Source organism: Sinohyriopsis cumingii, chromosome 1 (genome assembly GCF_028554795.1).
Source record: "Sinohyriopsis cumingii isolate HCF-2022 chromosome 1, ASM2855479v2, whole genome shotgun sequence".
Classification (NCBI taxonomy): domain Eukaryota; kingdom Metazoa; phylum Mollusca; class Bivalvia; order Unionida; family Unionidae; genus Sinohyriopsis; species Sinohyriopsis cumingii.
In genome coordinates, this window is record NC_142961.1 from 29,155,691 (window position 1) to 29,176,963 (window position 21,273).

Sequence of the window (21,273 nt, forward strand, 5' to 3'; positions counted from 1 at the left end):
TAAGCCTTTGCCACGGCCGAGGCCTACTTCTGATGATGATGATTGGGTTGAAATCACTAAGGGTGGTACGATAGGCTTAGTCACAGGGTTGGCGTGTTTAGCTCGGGAAGGTCGTATTCTCTTCGGTCGTGATAAAGAAGTCTGATACATTTGTTTCAGACTTCTTAACTCCGCTAAAATGTCCAACAGTACCGTGGCCGTTTGATTTTCACCCTCTTGTTTCTTTGCTGCTACTTCTTCTTCTTGTTGTTTTTTTTCTTACCTCTTCTTGTTGCTGTTGCTGTTGCTGTAGGAGAAAAGCTTGTTCCGCTTCCTTTTGTCGTTGTATAAATTTCTCCAATTCTTCTTTCTGTCTCTGTCTAAAATTCTCCACTTGCGGTAATGAAGAATGAGACGAAGGTTCCGGAACAAATTCTTGCGAGGTAAGAAAATCCACAAAATCCCGATGTACCTCTTCTGAAAGTAAGTCCGGGTTCCCTTGGGCGGTCTCCACTGCTGGTGCACCCCAATGGATCGTTTTCTGAGTTTCGTCATGTTGAATCACTGTCGCATAGATTGACAGCACACAGGCGCTAGCGAATCTATATAGACCACATGACGTCACAGACTGCTCTCTTCGGATTGGATGCGGACTGACTGAATTTTGTCACGCGTGTTCGGATTGGTGAATGAACTCAATCCGTTTCAATCCTTCCTCTCCCTATAAATAAGCGCAGTTCACTGCATCGATGCACCTGTTCTCGTCGCCTCACGATGTGGACCACAGTTGAATCATCCACCCTTGTGTCTTCAATGATGTTTAGGACGGACATGCTCATGTATGTCCGGTCCAAGTGGACTGTTGTTGATTGGACAGATACTAGTCTATGGATGAGAAGAGTTTACATAGAAAGTTAGAAGGAGTTTAAGAAGAAGAAGATGTGACAGATGCCGTCTATGTTAATATTAATATTAACATAAACCCAAAGGCCCTTTTCAGGGCCACCCACATTTCTCGAAAAGAGATAGCTTTTCGATTGCCTACCCCTTTTTTAATTGTTGTTTTTTTTAAAAAAAATCCCATGTTCAATTCCCCTTGTCCCTAAAGTAGTTTTTTTTTCTTTCTAACATGTTCAATTCCCTTTTGTCCCTAGACAAACCCAAACTCTATTCTCATGTTCAATTCCCCTTGTCCCTAGACAGACCCAAACTCTATTCCCCATGTTCAATTGCCTTTGTCCCTAGAATCGATATTTTTTTTCCATTGTTCGAATGCCTTTTTCGCTAAAATGGATATTTCCTTTTTTCTCCTTTCTCCAATGTTAAATTCCATTGTCGCTAATCTTACCCAGGGTTTTTTGCCCATGTTAAATTTCCATTGTCGCTAATCTTACCCAGGGTGGTTAATGTTAAATTTCCATTGTCGCTAATCTTACCCAGGGGGTGTTTTTAATGCTAATTCCTATTGTCGCTAATCTCAGCCCATTCACTACTTATGTAAGTAACACAGGTATATCCTGTAAACCAAAGTTTGATTTCTTCTTCTCCTAATATGTAATTGAAGATGACAAGATGTGTTTGACGAGAATCATACACCTTCCCATCATCTCTGCGAGGAATTTCTTCTACAATCGAAATGGAGTCTCTTTGACTTTCTTGGAGTAACGTGTAAGCGGATTGACACCGTTTGTAACACCACACAATACAGCGTGTAGGGCGATGGAAGAAAAGTGATTTGTATCCGATCAAAGGTTTGTATCAAATTCGGTTTTGCCTGAACCGCTGGGCCCAGTAATGAGTATGTTAAACGGATAAAGATGATACTTTGACGCCGCTTTTGACAATGCGACCTTTCTTGAATTACTTAGAAAGAATGGAGGCTGCAGCCTCTACAGTCAAGATTGTTATCAATTCTGACATTCCATAAAAAATACAAGACATTTTATTATTTTAGATATATTTCATTATTCTCGGCGTTAGAAAAACTATTTACATGGTTTGTTTCTTTCATGGTTCATCAAAAACATATTTACATTTGAAAAAAATACAGATCATGTTTTCCTTCATGTGCATCATCAAGGAAAACATGATCTGTATTTTTTTCAAATGTAAATATGTAAATACATGTAAATTCACATTTCCGAAACAAAAGTTCCAGACTCTTTTTTTTCTTATATGGCACAAACAATATTTACTTCTCCTTAATCAAAGTTCAAGTTCTTTTCTTTCATGTTGCAACATATTTACTTTTCCGTAAATTGTTGTTCTGCTATTCATCCTGTTTAGTATCATTAGGAGTCTATGTTTATGTGTGTACTCTTTTCTCTTCTTCCATTCCATGGATGATTTTGTGTATGGTTGTCAGTGTTTGAGCACTTCTACCTTACCTGTCATTGCACTCCACGTATATATATATATATATATATATATATATATATATATATATATATATATATATATATATATATATATATATATATGGCCCGTATTCTTTATTCTTTTCTCTAAGTCAGCTGTTTCATTTCAGTCATAAATTTATAGTTTAATACCTGATTGTCACCATTAGGTCCTTGACAATGAAAACTTGTTTGAGTGTCAAATCAAACGAGAGTTTCTTTACCATCACGGTCGTCATATTTGCGTAGACGAGTCATTTTTTTCAGGCAACAATTGTAATGTAGCTCGCTGTATTCAATAAGTTGTTAAACATTCGTCAAATTTCCCTAACCTTGAGAGTTTCGTACTATTAAACACATGTGTAGAAGAGTTACACATTTTGATTTGTTCATTTCTTTTATAATTATTAAACCCAAATTAAACTATTAACTATTAAACACATGTGTAGAAGAGTTACACATTTTGATTTGTTCATTTCTTTTATAATTATTAAACCCAAATATTGCAAATATTATATAACAACTGTTCTAAAAATGGACTCTTCTAAAACTGGAAAAGGACAGTGAACAATCTGTCTGTTTGTTTACTTCGACATTTTCTGTTTCGCCTGAAGCGGAAACAAGATGACAATATTAGCCATTGGCGACAATCAGATTAGAAATTATAATTTCATGAATGAGCCTACAGTGTTTTGTATTCTTGATGCTTTTTGTTTTTATTATCAGTAAAAGGCACAAGCAGATGGGACAGTTAGTGAGTTATAAAGTAATTTATAGGTTAATGCATTTGTGTGGGAAAATATGAACGAGTTTTTCTCTGATGGATACTGCACGACTTATTAGAGTGACGTATCCATCTGAGAAAACGAGTTCATATTTTCCCATACAAAAGTAGTAGTCTTTTATATATATTCATTTTCTTATTCTACCTAAAGCTTCATTGTAGCTAAAATTACACTTCAAGAAACAAAGAATGAAATGTATGCTGTATTCCAATATAATAAACTACCGTAGATTCATCAATACAGAACAACGATATTAGGGCGCACATAGGACCGGCCAGCAAAATTTAAACTTGATCTACTTAAAATTCATTTTCTGAGTCATATTGTGTATGAATGCGCATTGCATCAGCCTTTCCAGCTGGTGTGGAATGAACGGATTTTGGTCTGTTTTTGTCGATTCTACTCAATTCTGCTGATTATGGACTGGATTTAGCTATGTCGATTTCACATTAAGTACGTGTGATTTGGGTTATGAAAAATGTGTCTTGACTCAGCTGCATGTGTATTTCTGTTCTGTCATTAAATGTTTGGAATGTGGAAAACAATTATCTCGTGTAATTGTCTAACCGAAGCTATGGAATATCATGTTCATTTCATTTCGAGTGCAGTAAGGACAATGTTATTGCGGTAGAAAACTTAGTCGAAATTACAGTATATAGCTCACGTAATTTGGATTTGCAGAGCTTGGAAGGTGCATTCTGAGGAAATTCAAGATGCAAAAATATAAGTATATTTTGCCTGGTCACTTACGTGCTGTTAGTCGGGGCCCCACTAATGTTATGACCTGTATGGCGTCTATCGCTAACCTAAATCTGAAACATTGTATCAACAAAGTTAACGTGGTAAATTGCAACTTAGTCGCTGTGTGTCAATCAATTCAGCCGACTGAGATAAAAATTCTTCATCGTCTTCGCTTATTAGCTCTGAGGCCCTTCCTTTTCTACTAAAACCTTCATTTGCATTTTCCCCCACATATTTAGTGCTTTGAATTATAAAATGGTATGTCTCTGATAGATATGCGATAGCCCTTGGCCTCAATATCATTTTCTATGCTATTTTTATATACATCAAAGGGCAATGGTCGTAGTCTGAATCATTTTATTTACGAATTGTTACAAACATTTCTCCTAAATAACTATTTAAATGATCATAATGGTATTGTGAACATTGAGAATATCACGTTATTTCATTTGCTTGTTTAAAAGTTTAATTTGTGACTCATTAAACTCATCCACATTATTCACTTTATCTACTTTGAAATAAACGAAACAGCTGCTTTAGTTCTTCCACCAACAAATCTAATAAACTAAAACTAAAATGTCTACTACATGAGAGTACATGATTTGTTTACAAAGTAGATCCAAATAAACTATACTATTTTTAGGCAAACGTGTTGTGCACTTGCGTGCAATATCAAAGAGTCCAGTGTCCCTGAATACTGCACGATTCTGTTACGTTTAGGCTCTTAATCAACGCAACAAGAAAAGAGTGAAGACAACAAGCTTTGTAAAATTTAACAATAATTTATTTCTATAGAAAAAAGGTAAAATTGATATAAAAAAAGGAACTTACGGTTTTACGAATCAAATCCAAAAATAATCCAAGAATAACCCAAAAATTAAAAAATAGAAGTGCTAGAAATACAAAGTCCTAAATGAATCTGAGTTGTAGTGCTGATAAAAAATTCCAAGATGGAGGACGATTACCAATGCAGTAGTCAGTGTTCTCTTGATGAGTCAACAGTTCCTTGTTGAGCCACAGAAAATAATATTCCAGTTTTGAATTCCGAATAAAATTTCATAAATGTGTTTGTCCAAGAATTCTGTATGAGCATTTAAATATTTCCAGGAAAGAATTAATAATTCCATAAATAGAATTTCAACTTAATCTGGTCACAAAAAAACACCTTTAAGTGTTAATAGTTAATAGCCCAACTGACTAAATTCTCTATAGATAAAGGCTATACACTAATTTAAGACGCAAAACAAATTCCCGTTTGAAGGTCACGTGATCATGTTTCTAGAACCACATACAAGCTTTACACCCCTAACATCACGTATACCCAGTATGGCCTCGATTTTATTCTTTGAATCGTACACTAAGAAAGTTGTTGTTGTTGTTGTTGTTGTGGGGTTTAAAGCCATTTTTCAGCACACGATAGGCTATACATGGTGGTGGAGGAAGAACCCGGGAAAACCCCGGAAAGAACCACCGACCCACGAGAAGCTACTGGCAAGCTTTCTCACATACCCACATTGGCTGAATCCTAGACTCGAACCGCCGCAGACAGAGGTGAGATGGCAGTGATCCGTAACGAAGAGCGCTTTAGACCACTCGGCCACTCGGGGCCCCCACTAAGAAAGAATAATAAAAAATAATTTTAAAAAATGTTGTTTACTTCAACTCAGTGATTTCTGAATCAAGGTCAGGAAATAGATCAGCAATTAGATACAAAGTTTCTATTATTAGGTGTTTATGAAAACTATTGTCAGGTCAAACTAATTTTTGGAAAATGTCAAATTCCAGTAAATAAAATTACATTACAATAGCATATAATGGAATAAAAAAAATAAAACTAACAAACAAACAATTAAATTAAATCAAAAATAAATTAAATCCAATATACATGACAATTCTGACAATGTAAAGTTAACGGAGAAAAGAAGAGTAAATAATAAACTTCGACACGTAATATCGAAATAATCCTGATATACTAGTGTACACTTTGAGAGACAAGATCGTGCTCACCACCCTAGGAGAATCATAATAAGGTATTGTTTCTTCCAGGTCTTGCCCTAATTCTCATTTCAAACTTTGCAGATACCGCATATTAAACACGATTTTTAGCCAGTAAGGCTAAATGAGTATTAAGAACCAAAGACCCGTGACCTTATTACCCCATACTAGAAACAATAGAACAAAGTGTTGCAAAGTCATCAGTCAATAGTTTTAACTGCCGAACATCATTATCATAAGCAGATCGAGACATTTATACTTTATTTAGCTCGCCTAATGAGAATGAAATGATAATTTTATTACCTCAAATTATCATATGCCATACTTAATGAATGGAAACAAATCTTCAGATGGTTTGAACAGGTCATGATAAGTACTTGACAAATGAATGGAAACAAATCTTCAGATGGTTTGAACAAGTCATGATAAGAACTTGACAAATGCAATGGAAACAAATCTTCAGAACAAGTCTAGATAAGTACTTGACAAACTGATGGCCTCAACAACCACCACGTTATTTCTCATGAAAGGAAAAGTAGAATCTTTATACACTGCATCACCGATTTGTTACGTATATTTTATTTAATTGTTTGTTTATTATTTGTAATATAATTTTCATTTCGTTACATGCTATCGCAATGTAATTTTTGTTTACTGGACTTGACCTTGTCCAAAACTGAGTTCACTTTTGCTTGACCTGATTGACTTTAAAAAAAACTTTTATTTCATTTTTAAAAAAATTATTTTATATTATGTCAACAACTAATACATAGCTAAATTATTCTCTGTGTGTATGAGCTTAATATCAGGATTATTATTCAGGTAAACAAGAAGGAATAAATAATTTTTTTCGTCAGGGTTTTGGAGTTTCCAAATTGAATTTTACAGGTTATTGTATTCTAAGTATAGAAGGCACATTAAATCATTAGAAGGTTATTTTCCAGAAGGCACATTAAATCATTAGAAGGTTATTTCCCATTATTTAATTTTTGTTATTATTATAGAAAATGCTAATTGTGATCTCAGGTCAAGAAGAGAACTTTATAATTTTGTAATTGTGAGAACTTGGTCATTCGCGCTTTAACACCTAGCACTTTCAAGCTATATATGTTGCGACCCGTTTTTTAATTAAATTTAAGATGATCATGATCAACATATTATATTGATGGTGTAGATAAGTTTGCATATGTTGTGCTTATGCCATTTATAGCTATAATTAAGGGAAATAACTCGCAATACCACCAAAACGAACTAAAGATCGGTTTCTCTTGGGATATAATGGGATATAATGTTTTGTTTGCTTTGTGACATACTCATGTCTGGTTTAGTAATTTTTACAGTTTGCAGTAGTATACATATTCAGTTGCTAGTTGTGTTACTATGGTTTTGTGGTTAGTCACTAAATTAGTATATATTAATGATCAAATGAGGTAAATATCCTTTTATGGTTACAGTTAAACAGTGTACCTTTCAATAAATGACTAACTATGTCAGAACTATCAAAACGTACATTGGTTACAGAGCTGTATGTTAGTGCATATCAAGATAAGAATTCTATTTTAGAAATCATGATGGGCGATCGTAAGTGGATCCGGAATACATTTCTCTAATACTAATACTAAATACTAAGCCCATCCCATCTCATTTACAATTAGGCTTTTATATAGCTGCAACACACCAGTGACGGTGGCATAGTCATCGCTAGAGCTGTGTCGTATTGATAATATATATTTCCAGCCTATAGTCATCGCTAGAGCTGTGTCGTAATGATAATATATATTTCCAGCCTCTGGTCATCGCTAGAGCTGTGCCGTATTGATAATATATATTTTCAGCCAAGTAAACTGTCGAAATTGGATAGCATCTGAATTGTGCGTTCAAATTCCTCTGGATATTAGAAAAGGATAAAAACAGGTACTAATAATAATCTCGGGGAAAATTAGTATTTGGTTTTAGACCGATCCTCGTGTATTTCTCTGTCTCTTTGTCTCTGTTACAACTACCACAACTACTACTAATACTACTACGGCTAAAATTACTACTAATGCAACTACTAATACTATTACTATTACTGCTACTACTATTACTATTACTACTACTACTACGGCTACAACTACTACTACTGCAACAACTACTAATACTACCATCACCCAAACCACCAATGCCAATATCTCCACAAAAGTATTGATGTGGATGTTGGTGTTGATGATAGTATTAGTAGTAATAGTAGTAGTAGTAGTACCAGTCGAGGGAGTATTGATGTTGACGGTTAAAAAAAAAGATGATGATACAGCATATTTGGAAGTGGCTATAATTTAGATCATTAAATGAAAACAGATGCTGGGTAATAATGATTTTCTTGTCGTTGTCGTCATCATCGTTGTAATTGTAATTTTCCTCCTTAAAATAATTTCGGCCTCATCTCCGGTGAAAAAATGCTATGTCGTTATCATTATGAAACTCATTGACTTCAGCAAACATTGCATCTAATATCTTCATCGACATCTAAGAACACATTTCGAAGCTTTTAATTTCGCAGCAAAGTGGACTTTCCATTCCGAGTCGTATGCCTGAGAAGGTGACATAACCTTGGGCGAATCTGGTGCGCGTTCACTTACTCCCTCCCCATACTGACTAATACTGAGCCCGAAACAACCGGAACGTTTCCTAAATTAAGTTTTGTTAACAGTTAGATGGGTTCATTATACCCTGGAAACTCTTAAAATGCGGCTTCCTGTGGGATTAGCCCCTGCCCCCCAGTTTCTGTTAAACAGACCCCTAGCCTACTAATAGTCCTCACATGACCAACATTATTTCAGGATCAGCCACAGACAGTGAGTAACTTTATTAAGGGCAAAGTTGCGAGAAATATGATTCAACCATTACTCAGAAATCTCTCAAACCACACGACCAGAGCGGTGGTCTAGTGGTTAGAGAGTCCGCCTCGGTTGCGACAGGTCGCGGGTTTGAACCCCGGCTGAGTCATGCCAAAGACATAAAATTGGTACTAAGAGCTGCCTGGCTAGGCGCTCAACATTAAGAGTTTAGTGTTAGGACTGGTCGGCCTGGTGTAATGATAATACGACTGGTTGGGACATGATGCTACTTGTGTGCGGCTAGATGCCCCAGTGCCAGACATCACTATAAACTGAAACACATCTGACATTGTAGCGATATAACTGACAAATTTTTAAAGCTACGTTAAAAGTCCAAATGACACACACCTCTCAAACCACTCTTGCTATTACTTTTTATATATGCATAAGAAATAAATGTGGACAAATTATTTTGAAACCGTTAAAGATGTTGCGGACATAATTATAATATTGTTTTAAGTTTTTGGCAATAATTTTCTTGAATCCTATTAAAATAGGCGCATTCAAATAAAACTGAATCGTTTTGAAATGGACCTTTTCTTTTGCATGTTTTAGACGCCTTTTACCCGTGAAGAGTAAGTGATTACAAATATGAAATCAATACATGGCCATATATCAGGCATGTTTCGTCAACTATAGATTTGTTTAATTCACGAATCACGTCTGTTTGTTACTGGATTGCTTTACTGACTTAACTCCATGGATTTTCTTCAAAGTGGAAACTGACGGTATATTCTAGGCGCAGCTGCCACGTATTATTATGGTGTGCTTTTAACTATGTCATTTCCTACATCAAATATGGACTAATTTAGTGAAAATTAATATGAAATAAATTTAATTTTCAAACAATAAAAGTAAAAGTGTTCGAACATTAATCTCAGAAATGCTTAGAACAAAGTATTTAAACTCCATTAGAGTTCCTGTAGGTAGGATTGAAATAACTAGACTATAAGTAACCTAACAAAGTTCACCATGATTTTCAGGACCAGACTATTTAAATGACTCCAAGTACACAGCTTTGACAAACATGGTTGTTAGTATGGCACGGTACTGATCCAATAAATTAACATTTATTTTAGACAACATGGTATGAAGACAAAGTCATGATTGCAATTAAACAATATAACTTCAATAACTAACTGATTCGGAGCTAGAAAAATGTACACTTATTGTGGTGTGTCACAAGTGCCTGTCAAAGTCACAAGTTCGTATATGGTGCCATCATGTAATGATTAGTTGATCCGGAATAAATTTGTTGAGTGCACAATGACTACAACTACTCAGCCCTACTCGTCCCCTTTGCAATTGGTCCTTCCTAAATCATCCAATCAGGCTGGTAACAGTCATCGATGGCGCCGTGCATTGGTTGATAGAGTATCTTACTAATATCTGAGCAAGTGAACCTTTAAATACTAGGAAAGGATACCAGGCCAAAAATCTCTATAGGGAATTTAACTTTAACTTTAGACTGATCCACACCCCACACCCGCATGTTGTATCATTTTGTATTTGTCTAGTGATTGATATATAGGTTCAGGCTTTAGGATTCAGTATACTGTTATGTATATTTAATTTGTATTATTTGTTGTCTTTTTAATGATTCTATGTTACTACATTTGTATTTTGAACTTGACCTTGTCCAAAATCAAGTTCACTGTGTACCAGGCTAAGGCCATTGATTAACAATATAATACATAGCTACTTTTTCTTTATGAGAATAAATTAATTATTAGAATCATACCAATGGATGTAAATATGTTTATTTGGGTCTGAGTCTAGGACATTTGAATTAACCAGTGAAGAACCTGTTTTACCTGACGTTTCATATGTTCTTTATTATACTTTTAGTAATAGACCTTATCTTGAAATGAACGTTTGTACCTAATTCAGGTTCTACTTTTGTGTCTTAGCTTTTTATATAATGTTGATTACTTGAGAATTACCTATTTTTTCATTTAATATCGGAGACCGAATCCGTCTTGTTGTGTTCAGTATTTAATTGGGGCGAAATTATTTATTCAAATTATTATTCACTGGTAATACAAAGTGCTCATCTATAATATTCTTGGACTGAAACATTAATTTGGAACTATAGTGATTTCAGAAAGAACAATTTTTAATTATATTATTGTGATACATCAAAAAACGGTTGGTACATCGCCTCACTACAGGCCACTGGCACATTAGGATATTCGAGACTACAAACACGTCAGCACATTTAATATTGGAACTTATTTGGAATGCCACTGGAAATCAGTAGGAACTTTATACGTTTGGATTTGTGATAAATCTTTAAGGACTATTTGGGATTTTATTCGCATTACTGTAAATTAGTTTTAAATTTTCACCTTGTATTCCATGGAAATACATTATTTGTTGAATTTTATAAAACATGTTGGTTTTTGCTCTTTTCTGTTACTTAGTTTAAATCCATTGAGTCGTAACAATACTACTTCAACAACTACTGCTATTACTACCCATCTACTACAATTGCCACAGCCACGACTGGCAATATCTCCGCAAACGAGATGATGTTGGCAGTAGTAGTAGTAGTAGTAGCAATAGTTAAAGATACTGGAACTGAAGGAATGATGATGGATACAGATAGTTAGGTGAGTGGTGATGTTCTGGATTGTAGTTTGAAGACAATGGGATTGAGGGAGAAGTGTTGTATCATCATCTACATTGTCGTTTTTGCTGCCGTCGTCATCATAGTCATCTTTCCACATTCTGCTCTTTCTGCTCCACATTAAAACGATTTCCGTCATGTTCACGTTGTTGGTTGTCAAAACATCGTTAATGTTACCATCTTCGTCTACGATATCTGACAATACATTTGGAACTGCCCAAGCGAGTATGTGTTACGTGTGATTAGAAAGAAAAGAAAACAAGCTTTTCATTTTGCAGTAAATTGTACTTTACAATCATAATTTTCTGACTGTGAAGGTGACATAATAATGACTTTAATAAGTATGAAGTTGTGATAACTAGAATAACCGAACTTCAGAAATCTATTTTATTTTTCAACGCAATATATTTGAAGGATGATTATAAAATGTTTAAGATTTTTCGGGAAAAAATTATAATACAATTTTCTGTATTTAATAAAAAGTAGAATATTAGAAAGTGACCATTTTCTAAAATGCCTTTAAATTGGGCGCATAAACTGATACTTGTACAATATACCTTATAATATCCATATTTCAGATGCCATGGTTTTTCCCCCTGTGGAATTTAAGACCCTGTTATGGTTGCAATTAAACAATGTAACTTCAGCAATTTACTAATTGGTATTGCATTAGTATAATATACAGTTTCCACGGGATGTAGGTAAATTCCGACAAGGGGAACAATTCAGTATCAGACATTATAACGTATGATCATCTGTATAGAACTAGCATAATGTACAGATTTTTTTTACGAGATGTTATTAACTGCGGACACGGGTAACGATTTAATATCGTATGTTATGACGTGTGAACATTAGTGGATCCGGAATCAGTTTTCTCTGTAAGCAGATACTACAAATACCAAACCCTTGGGCTCTCATTACAACTCAGCATTCATACAAATGTGACACATCAATCAGTGTGGTATTAGTTATCGCTAGCGCTGTGCCACGTACGATAGCGTATCTTTATAACGGGTGGACAAGTGAATCAATGTAATTGCATAGCAGCTGAATATTGTGCGGATATTGTAAAATAATTCAGGTATAAGCTCTGTGCATATTTTTCTTTCACTTTAGAACTCTCTCTCTCTCTCTCTCTCTCTCATGTTGTATCATTTTTAATTTGTTTTGTGTATGATATAAATGATTGGACTCAGGGTTCAATATGCTACAGCTACTGCTATTAGTACCACTTTCACAATCACCACTACCACAACTGGCAATATCTCTGCAAATGAGATGTTTTTTGTTGTTTTAGTAGTAGCAGTAGTAGTAGTAATAGTAGTAGTAGTAGTAGTAGTAGTAGTAATAGTAGTAGCATTAATAGCAGTAGTTAAAGATGCTGTATCCAAAGTGATGTTCTGGGTGTTTTAAAGACCGGGATATGAAGGAGAAATTGGTGGCTTGTCCTCGTCTTCGCTGTCGTCATCATCATCATCATCATCATTCTACATGCCGCTCTTTCTCTCCGTCACTAAAATTATTTCTGCAATGATCACGTTGATGTTGTCAAAACATCGATGATGTGACCATCTTCGTCATCACTTTCGTCGACATCTTAACAATACATTTGGAACTAAATAACCGAGTACGTGTCACGTATGAGTAGGAAAGAACAGAAAACAAGATTTTCGTTTGGCAGTAAATTGTACATCACAGTCATCGTCTCCATGCTGTGAAGATGACATGCTAATAACTTTTCTAAGGACGACGTTGTGATAACTAGAAAAAGTATTCTTCAGAAAAGTTTTTCATCTGCGCAACAAATACAACTGAACAATGATTATAACATGTTTATAAAGATTTTTCGGAAATATTTAGAATACAATTTTCTATATTTAATGAAAGTAGAATCTTGAATGGTACCGTTTTCTAAAATACCTTTAAAATAAGCGCATAAAACTGATACATGTTGTACAATATACCTTATAATATCCATGTTTCAGATGCAAACATGGTTTTTTATCTGTGCAAATGAAGACCCTATGGTTGCAATTGCACAATGTAACATGTTCCTAATAGAGCTAGCATAATGTACAGTTTTTAGGGAAATGTATTCTGTAGATAAAGGAAAGTACGCTTGTAACAGAAAAATAATCTATGATCCTCGTGATATAAAACCATTTACCAAATTGTATTGAAACTGGATGAGAAATATAGTCTCTAGGTTTATAGAGGAAACAAATTCAGCAGCTAGATGCAAAATTATTTTTTCAATATGTGCTGTCTTACTTATTATAGAACCTGTAAAAGACACTGCTAATAAAGGATTGCTTACCTCGTCAGAGCAAAATCTGATCGAAATTCAGCCCCGGATTAGTCAGAAACATTTTCAATCAGGTACAAGAGTATCTCCTAAATATGCATAGATCTTTAACAAGTCTGATCCAGATCTGATCAAAATGCCAACAAGAGCAACAATTCGGTATCAGATTAATTACGTGTGATGCATTTTTACGGGATGTAGGTAAGTGGCAACGAGGGTAATGATTCAGTATCAGAAATTATGTATAAAACTAACAACATGTACATTTTTTCGGGATTTACGTAAGTATGGTAAGGTTAACCATCCGTGGATCCGGAATAAATTTTCTCTGTAAACAAACTACAAAAATTAAACCTTTCAACTCTCAGTACAACTAAGCATTCATATAAATGTGACACATCAGTAAGAGAGATATTAGTTATCGCTAGCGCTGTGCCGTACTCGATAGCGTGTCTTTAGAATGGGCGGACAAGTGAACTAATTGCACAGCAGCTGAATATTGTGTGGATATTGGAAAAATATACCGGTACTAAAAACAAACAAGAACTCTATGCATAGTTTTCTTTCACTGTCGACCAACTCTCTCTCTCTCTCTCTCTCTCTCTCTCTCTCTCTCTCTCTCTTATCTTTTGTATCTGTTCAGTACTTTAGTCTGTGATATATAGGTTCAAGATGCTGGTTTGATCTACTACTATAACAACTACTGCTAAAAATAACAAATTACCACCATTGCTACAACCACCACTGGCAATATCTCCACCAAATACATGACGTTGCTGTTGGTATTGGTAGTGGTTGTAGTAGTGAATGATGCTGGAACCCAAAAGATGATGATGATGATGATGATGATGATGATGATGATGATGATGATGACAGATCTTCGTTAGTGGAAGTGGCAGTGATATAAATCTTGTTTTAAAGATAGTAAGATGAAGGATGAAGTGGTGTATTGATTATCTATCGTCTTCGTCTTTGTTGCCGTTATCATCTTCTTTCCACATTCTGCTCTTTCTTCTCATTAAAATGATTTCAGTCATGTTCACGAGAAAGGGTTGTGATATCACCGCTACTATTAATATCTTTGTCATCACTGTCGACGACATGTGTTGACATGTTGTGAACTGCATAAAGAAGCGTATGTTACGTGTGAGTAGGAAAAGATAGAACACAATATTTTAATTTGCAGTAAATTGTACTTCACAGTTTATATTTTAGTTACTGGACACCGTAATAACTTTATTGTGCTAAATATGAAGAAAAAAAAAAACATTCTTCATTAAATTTTGTTGTAACCTTTCCTTTTTGCAGAAGAAATACAACTGGACGATAATTATGAAATGTTAAAATATGAAATGTTAAAAGATTTTTCGAACATAATTATACTACAATATTCTATATTTGGCATTGGAAAGTAAACTCTTTACAGGTACTGTTTGCTTAAATGCCATTACAAAAATTATCTGATGTAGACGTCATATTATTAAGTTTTCAGGCACAAAAATGGCTTTTTTTTTACCTGTGTAAAATGAGTGTTTACAAATTTGAAATCAATACCTGCACATTGATTAGAGGTGTGCCGACAATTATTAAAAACGGCTCGAAATTTTGATGTCTTTTCTTCACCAGCCTTTTGCAAAATCAGTGCTTGTGTACAGATCAACCGGTTAGCTCCACGTGCGCGAAGACTATTTTGTCAATCATAAAACTAATTTATTTGAGGAGTGGAGAAGTGGTGTGACACCTGTCGGGACAGAAAACTTTTATTAATGCAAGTAAATCTCTGGCCACACATAGGTGGCATATGAGAATACCGCAACTGCTAGAATATTATAAGGTGACATCACAAACCAATGGAGATACAAATCGCATCATTTATCAGCATGAACAATAAGAGGCAAAAAATATGAAATCATTTGGGTTCATCAATACAACACTGCTATGACAAAATGTATTTGCTATTCTGGAGTATACTGATAGCGGGTTACAAGCCAGCTAAAGAGAAATCAAGATCTTCAGGGAGCTCGTTAAAAGTCAAGACGTTAGCGCCGTCAGAGTAACTCCGATCTCTTACAAGTTGATCTAAAAGTATTCCAAAGCTAACTGGAGCATACTGACAGCTTCTCCCTGCTGCTACAACAGCTATACATCGAATATATCCCGTACCAACAACAGACCACAAGCAATTGATCAGACACGAGGAAAACTCCTACTACAACGACGAAGATACCGCAGGTAGTGTGATGTCCATTTTTATTAGCTGCCAAACAGTTTTCCACATCTAGTGTCGCAGTGTCAGCTCCCAATTGTCGATGAACCTCCGACATCACATCCTCTTTACCAGCTACAAGTGGCCCAAACAAAACGAAAAAGAAACTTGGCGCTTCCAAAACAACTCAGCACTCAAAACACTCCGTCGGCTACAGACCATGTCAGAATACACTGCTGCTCAGGTGTTTATGCTCACGCTGCTTTGACACCTAAGGAGTATCCTCAGGAATTTAAACTATTCGATTACCATACACGCAATCAACAATCACGATATCACTCCTAAAGGTGTATCCAAAAGATTGCATTGCACGCTATCCAGCCAGAACTATTTGGTTATCCTGCAGCCGAACCAATTAAGTTGTATGCCAGATAGCACAGTCGAAACGATATTAAATAAATTACTACAAGTAGTCAAGATATGCAGGACTAACGTGCTTAGAGCACCAGAGTTTTAGACATGATGGTCCATCTATCAATGCTTCTAACTGATATTCGTGTACTTATGAGCATTCTTTCATAGATTCCCCAATAAGCACTGATCTTCATAAGCTGATTATTCAGTCTCTGCATGACGAAAACCAAGTATACAATTACTGATGCTATGTGCTACCCAATAGTTTTCCAAGTGCACTGTGGGAAAAAGCGTATCGTCACACAGGTCTTGAACATTTCAAACACGCCGGTTCAACCTGCCTACCGTTATGAAGACTCGGGTACACAGATTGCGCTTCCTACAGCATATCGCTTCTCTACCAAATCCTAAAGCCGCACAAGAACCCGCGGAGATCAACATTAAAGCGCGCACAAATCTATCGTCACCATCAGACCATGTTAACTGATACTGCATCATCGCACCTACATTACCACCAATACACAGTTGGTACAGAGACAGAAAACCGTTCACTAGCATCTAAATAATCACAACTTAAAATGTCACATTTCACTCTTACAACTTACTTAAAGGCAGAATTTGACGCCAAGAGCACTCTATATGAATGATTCCAATCGCAATTTAAAACGTACTCTATTCCACCTCCAAATTATATCATACTGGTAACATCATTAGGTCATAAAGAAATATATTTGCTCACATTTAAATAATTTTTTAAAAACAAATGGATCTTCATTCATGCAATAAATTTTGTTGCGAGGCACAAAGCGAACATATAAGTAATGTGATGTGATGTGATTTTTATTTTTAACGTAGCTTTAACAATTTTTCAGTCATATCGCTACGATGTCTACAATGTGGCAGTTTATAGTGATGTCTAGCAGTGGGGCATCATGCCGCAGACATGTAGCATGATGTCCCACCCAGTCACATTATCCTGACACCAAGACGACCAGTTCTAACACTAACCTCTTAATGATGAACGCCAAGCGAGGCAGCTGTTAGTACCATTTTTTTAAGTCTCTGGTATGACTCGGCCGGGGATCGAACCCACGACCTCCCGCACATATAAGTAATAATTTTATTAGCTATGTTGCACATTTTCTCTTAATGACATCTTTTAAAAGTTCGGCAAGAAAAAAGTTGACTCTAAGGAAAGTTTTGGCAATGAGTGTATGATATCCGTAAAACACTACCACTTGTAGAGGAAATATCACAAAATAGAAACTGCAGTGAGTGAAGCTAATTAACTTACAGCTACAAGACAGTATAAAAAATTCTTTCAAATTATTAATTCTAAAATAATCATTGCAAAGGAAAATAAGCACAATAAAATCAAAAGATCCACAGAGATACCGGAATATAATAATGTCGGCAAGAAACGAACTGTTCAAAGCAACGCAGTGCTAAAATATTTTAAAGAAATAAACTCGGTGGACAAGGAGAGTGACGAATAATCCCTGAAGCGGTAGAAGTGGCGGATGTTGTCGATTACTATGGTCCGAATGACCTCATTACAACTGAAGAACTATTAAATTATGTTATGATTCTAAAATTAATGATGTAAGATACAATCTTGAATACTGACTTCGTACCAGATAGTTGGACTCAAGTTATCATTGTGCCAGTTTATAAATATAAATGTGGCAAAATGTATATATCCAATTATAGACCTGTTACTTTAGTTAACTGTTGTAAAGTTTTTAATGCTGTATTAAATTTAAGATTGTCTAAATTCCTTGATGATAATACATCATTATCTGAGACTCAAGCTATTCCATATTATTCAATATATTTCTTCCACCTTATTGAGAGCATGATTATGACATACATTTTATCCAAACGGTATCAGAGGAAAGTGTTTAATGTTATATTAAGTATTTATAATGATATTAAAGCATGCATTTGGGTAAATAGTGCATATTCTGTTTCATTTCCTCCTGAGAAAAAGGTGTAAGACAAGGGGAGAATTGATCTCCGCCATTGTTCTTATTTCTAGATGACACAGAATCGGTTTTATTAGTAAATGGGTATAGATTGTATACTACACCTTTTGAATTTATTAATTTTGTAAATATGTATCTTTTATACGATGATTAGACTATAATAGTCGCAGATGATCTTTGTGACATGCAGTGTACCCTTGATATGTTAAGCAGATATTGTGGAAAGTGGAAACTTACAATCAATATAGATCAAACAAAAATTATTGTAGTTTATTATTTAGTTTTTAAAAAGTCTCACAAATAAATTAAAGGTAAGAAATGCCCATACTGACGTTGGAAAGGAATATAGACACGTTCTTCTTGTATTACACATAAACAGAACGTTCTTTAATGGCCACAAAAATAAAGATCATCATTATTTTCTTTACAAGGCGTACTCATTTAGCTTTGCCTATTGATTGTCAGCTAAAACTGTTCGATCAAACCACGGCATCAATTTCAGCATATGCTTTTTAAATCTGGCGATTTAAAAGATCCGTTAAAGTTGCAAAAACGCATCTTTCGTTACTTAGAATCGTACTGAGTGTCGACATTTATATCCCTCTGTATGTCGTATGTGGTGAACTTGGTCGGTTCCTTTTAATTGTTGCATTAAAAGTCGCATGGTCAACTATTTGGCCAGAGTAGTTAGTGGTCAGTAACAGAATATGTCTTGCCATGTGTATTATTACTCATACACTTATGTTATATTTTCTATGACAATAAATGAATACTTGAAGTAAAATCTATATTAGATGATGTCGGGTCTAGCTACATCAGGAGAAATCAGAGTTATGTGTGAGATAAATGATTAACTGAGCTAAGTGTGCACAACTACGACAGAAAAGATCAACACTGACAGGTCTGGTAGCCAGCAGCAAATCTTCATCTAAAGGTTTAATTGCAGATTATTTAAAACTTGACTAAAACCACAAAAAGACCAACCAAACTTTATCAGCCCCCAAAATGAACAACACCAAAAACAATAAAAATGAATACTAATACAGAATACGTCAATAAGAATTTATTAAGCATGTGCAAATAAAGTAACTAAAGCTCATACTCAGCTGTCATTACTTCTTGAATTCTAAAAATAACAGTATGAACATTATCTTGAAATTATTCCCAAGTCCTATTCTGGCTTCTACAGGATGATGAACACGTTGCTATGGATACCATGTGCCACCATAATCCTGACGGGATGCATTGTACACGTCAGGCCATTTAATTGCGTCATCACTCTGTGCTCGATACCGAATTTCTGCGGGAACGGACGGGAATGCCACACTTATCCAGACACTTGCAAATCGGAATGCGTATGCACGGACAACGTCACGCACGAGCTCTGCAGGACAGATGAGGTCAAATTGTCCACAAATTCACCATTGACATCGTCAAAGACTGGTACCATAGTACATCTTGGCGATACTACAGTAGATGTGGTCAGTAACACCGGAACACCACTCACGCAAATCGCAGATTGCTTGAATAACTACACAACCAATACCATGCCCTGTCCAAGCGGGATACCTTGTTTCTATGGTGATTGTGTCGTGGACGACTTGACCGGCATTGCGAAATGTGAGTGTTACCCAGGAGCTACAGGTGTTCTTTGCAACGAACCTTGTTGTCTAGACTGCGGGCCATACGGGGTGTGCAGGGTTAACATGGCAGACAGCACCCAGTACTGTAACTGTCACTCAGACTACACAGGAGAACGTTGTGCGAAGCCAATAGGTAAGTGATTACCTACTTAATAATAATAATAATAATAATAATAATAATATCCTTTATTTTTCCATGGTGACATAATTAGCTAATAGCTAGTTTGCATAATAGCTCTTAATTTAAGACAAATATACGATATATAAGCTTGTAATTAGTCATAGTCTACAAGGTTAATATCTAATACACAGAATAAAAGGAATATAACAAACACAAATTATACAAAGTTAATATATAATACACACAATAAAAGGAATATAACAAACACAAATTATACAAAGTTAATATATAATACACACAATAAAAGGAATATAACAAACACAAATTATACAAGGATAATATCTAATACACACAATAAAAGGAATATAACAAACACAAATTATACAATGTTTGCATACTATTATCACAAAGATGTTTCACTGCTACCATTTACAAATGTTTTTCGGTCATAAAATCAGGATTGCTCACTACAGTGTCTTAAGAGGTATATTTGCTTAATAATATTAGGTACCGTTTTAATATCGTAATTCATTGTTTTCACTGGACCGTGTACTGCTTTTGCTAATATTCCTAACAAACTTTAAAACACCAAGATAGCCTGGCACAATTTTTTTTAAGACCTTGAAAGTAATAACAACTTTTCTAAAAATAATATAATCCTTAACTGGCCTTAATCTAAGAGTGATGGAAAGAAATGATGTAGGGATTAAAATATCTATGACATTTAAAATCACCATGGCTGCTCTTTTTTGTGCGCTGGATAGGTTTCTGTATGTAAGAGGAATTAAGGGTTCTGCCCACACACTACAGCAGTAGATAAAATGCGGAAGGGGGGGGGCTGTACTGTACCCTTTTTGGATCAACCGATCTGACACAAAATATCTTGCCTTATTAAAATTTCTATTTGTGTTTAAAAGCGGTTGGACCAGGATAAAGTATTTTCAATAATGATACATATAAGTTTGGCAATTTAACAGTTTCATTTTTGTAGCATTTACTTCTACGTACGATTCCATTAATTTGGCTGCTTGTTGTACTTCTACGTACGATTTTAGCATATGTACTACCTTTTCTGTCGTCCAAGATTTAATTCTGAAATTAAACTGTTACCTATCGTCGCGTGAAAAACACTGGCAGAAAGATTTTTGCAACAATGAGAAAGTTTCTTTCTTCATTTTGTTTCATTTGTGCCACT

At 35.1% G+C, this 21,273-nt stretch overlaps 1 protein-coding gene across 3 annotated transcripts in view; it reads left to right on the forward strand.

Annotated features, from left to right (window-relative positions):
• Nucleotides 1-7,556: 7,556 nt before the first annotated feature.
• The window catches only part of LOC149806606 (uncharacterized), a 43,695-nt gene continuing 29,978 nt past the window's right edge, over nt 7,557-21,273 (forward strand). For 2 of the 3 annotated variants that reach the window (XM_089955465.1, XM_089955484.1), the window contains exons 1-2: nt 7,557-7,810; nt 19,504-20,090. In XM_089955465.1, coding sequence (XP_089811591.1) covers nt 19,505-20,090 — 586 coding nt within the window. In that variant the 5' untranslated portion in view covers nt 7,557-7,810; nt 19,504. Of the gene's footprint in view, nt 7,811-12,341; nt 12,486-19,503; nt 20,091-21,273 lie in introns of those variants that run through there. The other variant, XM_089955474.1, reaches the window with a different exon arrangement.